General features: G+C 41.4%; 1 protein-coding gene across 1 annotated transcript; it reads left to right on the forward strand.

Moving 5' to 3' along the window:
* Nucleotides 1–399: 399 nt before the first annotated feature.
* On the forward strand, nucleotides 400–1593 carry chst6 (carbohydrate sulfotransferase 6; the record flags this gene model as incomplete). Its single annotated transcript, XM_084477860.1, has 1 exon — nucleotides 400–1593. One exon carries the CDS (start codon nucleotides 400–402, stop codon nucleotides 1591–1593), a length of 1194 nt encoding a protein of 397 aa, XP_084333986.1.
* Nucleotides 1594–11249: the final 9656 nt, after the last annotated feature.

Consider the following 11249-nt stretch of genomic DNA (forward strand, 5'->3'; position numbering starts at 1 on the left):
TGTCTCTTTCTCTCTCAATTTCTCTCTTTCTCTCTCAAACTCTCTTTCTCTATATATATCTCTCTCAAACTCTCTCTTGCTCTCTGTCCTCTTTCTTCCTCTTTTTCTAGCTTTGTCCTAAATATGGTTAGTCAAACTTCAACCTCAACTTGTTGTATTCAATTATTCCTTGTCCAACTCAACCTGTTGTATTCCATTCTTGTCCTGCCCAATAACCCACTCCAATATCATTTTTACAACAGCAGCGGCTGCAAAGTCCCATTACCCCAGAGAGAGAAGGAGAGAGTCCTATAGAATAATAACTGGACCACAGCAGAGAGGGAGGGATCTCCCACAGCTTCTCTAACACGGTTCCTCCTGAGCCACTGAAGGAGACAGGGACTGCCTGGGACCGGCAACATGAGTCGCTGGAGGCTGGGCCCTGTGTCCTTGGCTTTCCTGTTGCTTCTCCAAGGCACTGCGGTGGTGCTGCTGCTCGGCTGGTACTCCCAGGGCAGCCCCTGCCGGCGGCCTCCGCCAGCCCAGGGCAAGGTCCACGTGCTGCTGGTCTCGTCCTGGCGCTCCGGCTCCTCCTTCCTGGGCCAAGTCTTCAGCCAGCATCCCTCTGTCTTCTATCTGATGGAGCCCGCCTGGCACGTCTGGACCCAGCTGTCAGACTACGGCAGCCGCAGGCTCAAGATGGCGGTGAGGGACCTGGTCCGCAGTGTGTTCCAGTGCGACCTGTCGGTGGTGGAGGCCTACCTGCCCGAGCAGCACAACGTGTCCTCGCTGTTCATGTGGAGCCAGAGCCGGGCGCTCTGCTCCCCGCCGGCATGTGCGCTCACGCCCCGCGACCGCCTCAGCGACCCGACCGAGTGTAAGAAGCAGTGTGACACCAGGGGGCTGCGGGGCGCCGAGGAGGCCTGCCGCAGCTACAGCCACGTGGTGCTGAAGGAGGTGCGCTTCTTCGAGCTGGAGTCCCTGTACCCGCTCCTGCGGGACCCCAGCCTGGACCTGCGCATCGTCCACCTGGTGCGAGACCCGCGGGCCGTGATGTTCTCCAGGGAGAAGACGGCCGGCGCCTTCTACAGGGACAACGGCATTGTGCTGGACCACGCCAAAGTCCCCGACCAACAGATGCAGCTGGAGGTCATACAAGAGGTGTGCCGCAGCCACGTGCGCATCCACAAGCAAGCCACCCAGAAGCCCCCGGACTTCCTGAGGGGCCGGTACAAGATGGTGCGTTACGAGGACATAGCGCGGAACACCCTGGACGAGGTCAACGACCTGTACCAGTTTGTGGGCCTGGAGATGACCACGCGGGTTGGAGAATGGATCTACAAAGTCACCCATGGGAAAGACTACAGAGGCGGCACCTTCCAGATCATCTCACAGAATGTCACCTACCTCTCCCAGGCATGGCGAGCCACACTGGACCATGGCAAGGTCGTTCGCATCCAGGAGTTGTGCAAAGGAGCCATGTCGTTGCTAGGGTACAGGATAGTTAATAGTGTACAAGAGCAGAAAGGTGTTAGTGTGGACACTGTCATCCCGAAGGAAGGGTACGAGTTTAGCTGGCTCCCTGCTAAAACAGAGACTAACAATGGTAAATGAAAATATTAGCCGCTTGGAGACACACTGGTCTGTGAAGACACCTGTTAGGTCCTGACTATAAGGAAATGCTTTGGTAAACACGACTTGAATGACAAGATACACAAGGGTTGATGCAATGTTTTGTGTTGAAATAACTGACCTGTCATAGAGTGGGGCCAGGTATACTATGCTAGTATTCCTTAGTGCTTATGTTGAGCAATAACTATATCAATGTTGTTGGCTCATGTTAAAACATTCCAGAGGTTTGCAACAACACAGACATCTGATCGTTTTTTGAGCTGCTACCCAACAGAATAATAAAAAGACTCCTAATTTGAATATGTACATATTATATCGGCTTAATACATTTTTATCAAAGCTCTTTTGCTTATTATCTTTTACAAGATCTTGAACAGAGATTATTATATTTATTTTAAAGAAAATGTGAGAGAAAACTAGAGAAAAAATAGAAAATAGAGCAACAACAGCAACATACAAATGTAAGGTCTCCAGTCAAATAAGGTATATTAAAATATATTCAAAACAAAAAACCAGTTTGTTACTATGTTTCTTTGTTATCAAAACAATTGATAACAAAGAAACCGTTGTAACATGTTATCCTTTTCTAACAATTGAATAGTAATGACTTTATTGTTCATACTGCTTTTGCTAGATGGAAAGGGGGGGTCACAAATGCAAATGCTTCCAAAGATCATCTCACGTGATATGTATTGGGTCAAACCAAGTAAGTCTGTCTCCATTGGGGTTTTATTTAGCCAATTGTATTTGTCAAATAAATTCCAGCTCTGGGAGGTTTCATGTATTGCTGAATTTGTTTATCCGTCATTCACACTTTGGTCTAAAGGCCCATTCACACCCTACGGTAAATATGGATACGGACGAATTTCGTCCGGATCCGGAGGTATGAGGCGGCCTAGACATTTTGGAAAATAGTTACATTTCTTTGAATATGAAGCACATGGTTAGCTACCTTGGAATACAACAGAAAATGTTGCCAAAGTTGCCAAGTCATACCTATACAGTCTAACTTTGTGGCTATGATATTAAAACAATATGTCAAACTTCTGTCACATTCTGTCACATGTCAAACTCATGTGACAGAATGGTGTGGGTGTTAAATTGAGAGTTTAAGATTTGAAATACCCTATCCTAGTTAACACTAGTATACCCTATCCTAGTTAACACTAGTATCCTTGTGTTGACAAGGAACAAATATCGTCACATGATAGTGCGGCTTGTTAATCTACACCTCAACTACATCTCAACTTTCTACATCTGTACTGCAATGTTTCTATGTCAGTGCTTACCAAAATTTTGGTAAGCACAGTGTCAATGGACACTGATAGTGCCACTGACAACTAGTGACAACTATTTAGGTTTTATGTCGAAATGATTGAGGCTATTTATGCTTTATGCTACTATACGTTACTTATGGTTGAATATTACAATAAATAACTTTTCGTCTGCATAATTTCCTTTTAATGCACCCAGTAGGATATGCAAGGCAGGCTATGAATGTTACAAGGTTACACAGTAATGGTCATCCAAATTGTTTCACTTAGATGATGAAGATGAATAAAACGGCACACAAACATTAACCAGATTAACCAGAAGAACTGGTTATTTATCAGTGGCCCAGACAACTGCCACTGAATGAACTAAATCAGATTTTTATGATTGTAGATTTTTTTTTTTTTTTTTTAACTACGATAATGCTGTCAATCCTATCACTATATTATTCTTAGATAGGCTACAATGAAATTGCTATTACTTACCTAAGCTATTAGGTAAGCTATTAGGCTTACCTTAGCTATTAACTACCTTTAACAAATTAATTTTGGATTACAGTCATAGGAACATTGCAAATGTTTGGCAGGGGCTCAGGGGCTGGAGCCCAGCAAGAAGAGGTTTGTCCTACCGTTTTTGGTGGCACCAAAGACGATACCTTGGCTACAGGGAAATAAAGTAGGCACCATCTGGTTCAATAAACACGTTTGAATGTTTTTGATTAGTTAGGATTTATGGACAGCCAATTAGGCCTACTAGCCAATCTGCAAAAAATATATTTTATTTAATAGTCTGAACAAAAAAAATATATACATATATTAAATCAATGTTATAGAGCAAATAAAATGGAAACCTAAAACACAAACCACATTTGTCATTAACTTTCAGCCAGACAATCAGCCAATGTGTGTTTGTTTGTGTGTGTGTGTGTGTGTGTGTGTGTGTGTGTGTGTGTGTGTGTGTGTGTGTGTGTGTGTGTGTGTGTGTGTGTGCGTTTGCGTGCGCATTATCATTCATAACAGCAAGCGCTGAGATTATTGAGGAGACCCGATGGCTTCAAGCTTTCCTCTCCGGCTACCCTTTCCAGCTCAGCACTGAGAATCGCTACCCTCTGTGAGTCATCAGATATCCTTTCATGACGATAAAACACACACACACACACACACACACACACACACACACACACACACACACACACACACACACACACACACACACACACAAGGGGGGGGGGGGGGGGGTTGTACGTCCGCTGGTTGTTGGCGGGTGGGGGGGGTGGGGGATTGTGCTGATAAAGGGTGCTCCGCCTCCGATGCGAAATAACAACGGTGGACCTGTTCGTAATTTCATTTATATATTTTGAAAATTGTAATGTAATAATTATCAACCTTTATTTTGCCCCCCCACCCCCAGCCCCCAGGTACTTGGGGCCCTACACGCTCTGCGTACCACACACACAACACACACACACACACACACACACACACACACACACACACACACACACACACACACACACACACACACACACACACACACACACACACACACACACACAACCTACTCATATCCTGATGTTGTACTGAGGGCAGACTGGACGCTGCAGTGATGGTGACCTCTTGAGGGATAAAGTAGTATTAGGACGGTTTTAACTGGGCTAGCTAATTTAAGAACATATCTCGGTAAGACGTCTGACCATTATGTGAATGAATGAATGAATTACGTGAGGTAAGGCGGACCACGTCATAGTGGTAAAAAACAACAGAATATTTGTTTATTTATTTGTAGAATGTATGTGAAATTACAAACTGCATCTAGATTGGAATTCTGAACATTCCACAATGTTTGTGTCTTTTTGTCCTCTCTTTTTGTTCTCTCTCTGTTCCTCCTCTCTGTCTCTCCTCTCGGTTTGTCCTCTGTTCCTCCTCTCTGTCTCTCCTCTATCCTATAAGGTAGTCTGACGTCACGAAAAGACGCCACCTGCGTCCGCAGCAGAGAACGTTCACATAGTGTTTTGGAGAGACTCTAGACTACTTTTTCTGAGTGAAAATCCTGCGAAAGCAACTACATATGTTAATTGCAGACTGACATCTGCCATCATTGTCCAATATGTCCCTATCTCTTAAAAAGATAATAAAGTAAATGTACCTACCTTCTAATTACAGTTCCTCCTCATCTCCAGTTTGAGTCTCTCTAATGCTGTAGTGTTTTGTGATTTTCTGTTGTGTTTTGTGATTTTCTGTTGGGTTTTGCGATTTGCTGTTGTGTTTTGCACTGTGCAACGTTTATTTTAATTAAATAAAAGCACTCTCCTGTAACCTTATTGATTTATTTCAAATGTAGGCCTAAGGCAAACCTAAAGGCCTTGTTGGGAAAAACAGTCTGTCTAGTTACTTGACCAGATAAAATGAGACGGAGAAGTAATAAAGTCTGTCAGCACGAGGGCCTCAGATTTATTGAGTAAAGTGGCAAAGGTAATACTGATTCATAAAGCGTGAGAGATCGAATATTCTACATCCCCTAACAGTGCTGAGGTCGTCCGGAGCTTCGCCTCCGTGGAGGTTCTGCTTCGGAAGAGCACCCGTGATCCGGTGCATGTGAAACTTATAGTATCTTTCTGGTGTGTGTGTTAGACTTTGTGTGGGTTATCGAGGGTTCTCTTGTCCCTGAGCCTCCGGGTTGTGTTGTCTTTCTGTGTGATATGTGTGTCCTCGCCATCTAGCTGTGGCAGAGTGTTCTCCGCAGACTGATGGGGGGCTCGAGGGTCATCTTGACCCTCTTGAATGTGTGGTGTGTTGTGTTCGTTAAGTTTGGACCCAGAGTTGACTATATTTGTAATCTAATGTGTCCGTTAGGTTATTTTTGCCCATCAGCCTCATTAGAGCAATATACTTGACAAATGATGGGGAACCCAATCTCCATCAAATTTGTTGTGTTAGAAGTGTTGTAAACATGCAGTTTCAGGAAAACCAATGTTTTTTATGTTACCTCAACAACTTGTTGAGAGATGATTTATTTTTGATTCCCGAGAAATAGCCGTGGAACTGCTACATGAGTCATGTAGGGAGCTTTTAAATTGCTCTATTCGTTTCTAACTATTATATAAATAAATACAGATCAGTTCATTACACTTAATAGCTACAATGAGGCAATGCAGTTTTTATTTCCTTATCAGCATTTGTAACATTTTCATTTCTCAAATACTGATAATCTTCAAGGCTGAGGTGTAACACCAATCACTATTCTTCTCCAAAGCATGTTCTGAGATGTCAGTTCTTGAGCAGACTCTTGGTTGAGTGTAAGCTTGCTTGTTGTACCTTGTTGTACTCCAAGCACTTCATCCCCTCTCTAATTGAAAGGTGGTAGTTAGCATTTGCATTGCCACTGTAGCCACAAAGTCTGATACTGAGGCCATGCCAATCAACTGACTTCTTTGTTGTGCAGATTCTTTAACTGTCTTGCAGACATATCCACTTCACCCATAGTGTATTGCAAATTAACCTGGTCTCTCCCGCCATAGCCGACTACTGCCCTAGCAAACTCTCTGCAATGGTCACTCCCTCACCTTTGTTTCCTTTGTTGTTTCAACTCCGGTTGTGAAATTTTCCCTATAATGTGAAGATCTGAACATCTCTATACTCTATACTACTGGTAAAAAATAAGTGCACTGAAGTGTATTAAAATATATTTCCGAAGTACATAATTCATTCCAAGTACATTTTTCAGAAGTATACTTCATGTTAAGTATATTTTAGGTAGACTTTTGGAAAAGCATACTTCTTCTGAGATCTATACAAGTTCAATGTAAGTGTAGGCCTACTTAATATACCAACACTAATGTAGGACTACTTAGTTGTTTCAGTATACATCTTAAAAGTATACTTAACTGATCTTTTTTTTAAGTTTATTTAGAATATATTTCAGATAAGTGTATTTCACTCAGGATGTCATTAAACTGTAATATACTGAAAATAAGTAGCCTACACAACCGCTGTAATATTTGAAGGATGATTTCAGTATACTTCTTAAAAGTATATTAACTGATATTTTTCTAAGTTCATTTAGAATATATTTCAGATAAAGTGTATTTCAGTCAGGATGTCATTAAGCTCAACTGTAATATAGGCCTACTGAAAATAAGTATAGGCTACACTACCGCTGTAATATTTGAAGGATGATTTCAGTATACTTCTTAAAAGTATACTTCACTGATCTTTTTTGAAGTTCATTTAGAATATATTTCAGATAAAGTGTATTTCGGTCAGGATGTCATCAAGCTCAACTTCAGTCTATTGAAAATAAGCCTATAGGCCTACTATTGCTGTAATATTTGAAGGATGATTTCAGTATACTTCTTCAAAGACTACTTAACTGATCTTTTAACTGAAGTTGATGTAGAATATATTTCAGATAAAGTGTATTTCTACGGTCAGGATGCATCCTGACCGTATGTATGTATGTATAATGTAGTATGCATGTAATGATCTACTTTAAGGTGCTGAACGCGAGTCCGCCATCTTCTATTCCGCCTAGTGGATCTCCAAAGCAATTACAACAACAAATATGCCATATAAAAAACATGGATGAGGCCACATTTATGAATGGGAAATGTTGATTTTGTTAACAGACAACTGAAAACGTTACACATTGGACCTTTAAAACCTTTAAGATACGTAGAACATCACCGAGATATCATCATCATCATCAGCGCCGTCGCATAGGTTATGACAATTATAAGGGCCCACACACAGCCCCCAGTAGCCTCTATGACAAAATGATTATGCATACACTGAACTAATATATATTCATATGAATGAATCCGAATTAAAACAAAGCCACAAATCATACAATATTCTAATTTTAATAATTTAAATAATCCCCTTGGCCCCTTCTTAAAAAATGGTTTGGTCCACACCGCGGTTCGTTCTTCCCAGGGACGTGCACAGGAGTTTTGAGGGGCAGGTGACGAGCGCTACGAGCGGACGAGCGCTATTGCGGGCGCGATTGTTGACGGGGGGGGGGGGGGGACGAGCGCTATTGTTAACGGGGCGTTCGATCGCGGACGAGCACTTTTGCGGGCGCGATTGTTGAAGAACACTCAGAGGGCACTTTTTAATACGAAGCAAAAAGTATGGAAGCATGTATGTAGCAAAATTCAAATGGCAATGCAATTTGCAATTTGCAGTTCAATAAGTCATTGCATTATGCAATTGACAATTCATTATGCAATTTAGTAATGTAATTTGAAAATACGTTATTCAAAGTGTATTTGAATATGCAAAGTGACAATGAAATCTTCAATTCAATTTTAAAAAGTTATAACAATAAAAATAGAATTAACATTTTGTCGCCTTTATTCAAATGGAAAAGCTATAGCGCCCCCGTAATTGCAATGCACTTTGCCACGCTCCGTGTGTTGCAAATTTCAAATGACATTTCAATCCGCAAAACGCTTTGCAAAACGCTTTGCAAAACATTTTGCAAAACATTTTGCAATCTACCAGAGAATAGTGTGTGGGCAGGATCTACGTCACTTCCTCGTAATTTCCTTGTAATACCCTATCTCCCAGAGCACGCACTCTATCAACTGCATCTGTGTCTTCAACACGATTGCACAGCATATCATCTGCCAAACTTCGGAGCGTAGCGACAATCTCCTCCATTGCTGACACATACAAACATAAACAAGGAAATTATGAGGAAGTGACATAGGTCCCGACTCCCGCCCACACACGATTCGCTGATAAGATTGCAAAATCTTTTGCAAAACGTTTTGCAAAGCGTTTTGCAAAGCGTTTTGCGGATTGAAATGTCATTTGAATTTTGCAACACACAGAGCGTGGCAAAGTGAATTCCAATTACGGGGGCGCTTTTTATTGTTATAACTTTTTTTAATTGAATTGAGGATTTCATTGTCACTTTGCATATTAAAATACACTTTGTATTTTCAAATTACATTATTAAATTGCATGATGAATTGACAATTACATAATGCAATGACTTATTGAATTGCTAATTGCAAATTGCATTGTCATTTGAATTTTGCTACATATATGCTTCCATAAAAAAGGGCAGGGGCTCAAGCACCCCTAGGGCCCTATGTGTGCACGTGCCTGGGTCTTCCCATGGTTCTTCCTCAGCGGAAGTGAGTGAGTGATGAGACTTACAGTGAACAAACAATCCAATTTAAACTTTAATTGAGATTAGTTGAGGCTTGTTGTTGTTTTTCATATTTGTTTTACAACAACGTATTCCATGTGCTCTTTGTTTCACTTGCACATTTAAATTAAACGCTACATATTTACCTGTGGACTATCTTGAGCCAGGACACTTTGTTTTTTGCATATCAGTGCTTGATTGTTAAATACAATAAAATACCCACACTTATTTGTTGAGTGGTTAATTGAAAATGTATTTGCAATCAGAGGTGTAATAACGTGTTGCAAATCAGGGAAATGAGAATAAGACAATTAATATTACATAATTTACATAATAATACACTTGTTAAGTCGTTAAATGTAAAAAAGGAAACAAATTGGGTGTATTACACCAGGCACCGTCAAGAACACTGAAAAACAAGAACATTTAAGGTGGCAATGAATGGGGTAGAGGGGCCCACACCGATATTCTTTCAGGGGGCCCAGAATTCCTAGCAACTGCCTTGATCATCATATCAACAGATATGGCAGACAACTCTCAGTCCAAGCTGTGGAAAAACACAGCTCCTACCAGAGGAGGAGCCACCTGTATAAATATGAACACACACCATAGGTGTACAATTAGAGCGGCTCATTAGACGAGTGGTTAGAATCCCCCTGTGCACATTCTTAAACCTACTTTAGCCGCTTGCCAGTCTGTGCTTAACTTGAATAAACGGTAAACTCAACTGAAGCTTCATCCTTAAATAGATGGCAATTAGAAGCATGTACACCCATTGTCTCATTCAATGTATGCCAAGTAACTCGCTGTCTCTATCTTCCAACGATCATACTCTTTAAACCGAATACTTGGCTGTCCAAAGTGTCCTAAAGATAACTTATTCTTCATCAGTAGTTAACCTGGTAGGTATTACACTTCTTTGAGAAAAAACCTACTGCTGTGTCTAAGCCCTGTTCAACCCCCTGCATCAATACTGCCCTTGCTCCTACCTGGGAAGCATCCACCTGTAATGACAACTGTTGCTCAAAGCATGGAGCTGTCACCACAGGTGCAGAAGTCCTTTGACACTGTGATCAGACCAAAGTGTGCTTGTTTTTTTTGCCAAATCAGTCAATGGGGACACAACCAAAGATACCTTTTTAGAGAAGCCCCGATAATACCCTACCATCTCTGATCTTGTCTTCTACCATGCGATGGCCTTAGCAAACTCACACTTTAAAAAATTGACTGTCAACTGTCCCAACATGAACCTGTCAAACAACCATTTTATATACATGTTGGGACCAATTGTTCCTGTCGATGACATCATCCATATATATTGCACAACCCTCCAAACCATCCACAACCTTGTTAATTAAGCATTGAAATGTTGGGGGTGCGTTTCAAAGGCCCAAATGGCATCACTTTGTAACTATACAGGCCAGAGGGTGTGATGAACGCAGACAATTCTTGTGCTCTAGGCATTGGTGGTACTGCCCAGTACCTTTTCAAGAGGTCAAATTTACCGGCGTACTTCGCTGATCCCACATGATCTTCACAACTCATATGTTGCAAAGGAAACGCATCAGGCTTCGTAACATTATTAAGTTACGGGAGTCAGTACAAGATCTGCACGTTTTGTCCGATTTACTTTGACATTACAACATTTACGTTCACGTAATGTTGTTGTCCATCACGTATTTTACTTCTCTATCCAACTGTTGTCTTTTATTAGTTGAAATGCAATAGAAATGTTGTTTATTAGGTTCTGTATCCCCCACATCCACACTCAAGAAGGTCTGTGCAGCCCGTTTGGTCAGAAGAAAATGATGGATAGCTCTTAATGAGAACAACCAATTCTGACCGTCATTGTTCTGAAAGAGTCTTTTCTAATATTTCTGAATTGGTTCAACCGACCTTGCAAAGCACCATCACCAGGGTTTGATCTTTACCTCACACACTGCAGACTCAGTTTCCGCAGCACCTGTACAAAGAGACACTTTCACATCTAAACAAACCGGCTTCTCCCCATCACTGCTCCAGCATGAATAGTAAGGTTTCAACAGATTTACGTGAAATAACTGTGTGGTTTTCCTGCTAGTAGGAGTTTAAATTAGATCATTTCAATTATCAAAGTGAAATTTGAGTGCAATAATGAGATCACCAGCAGCACAATTTTCACATTTTCTTATGGCTTTCCCAACACCTGTTTTGCCGTTTCTCCTGCCAAA

The sequence above is a fragment of the Micromesistius poutassou genome (assembly GCF_964030765.1).
Source record: "Micromesistius poutassou genome assembly, chromosome: 13".
Classification (NCBI taxonomy): domain Eukaryota; kingdom Metazoa; phylum Chordata; class Actinopteri; order Gadiformes; family Gadidae; genus Micromesistius; species Micromesistius poutassou.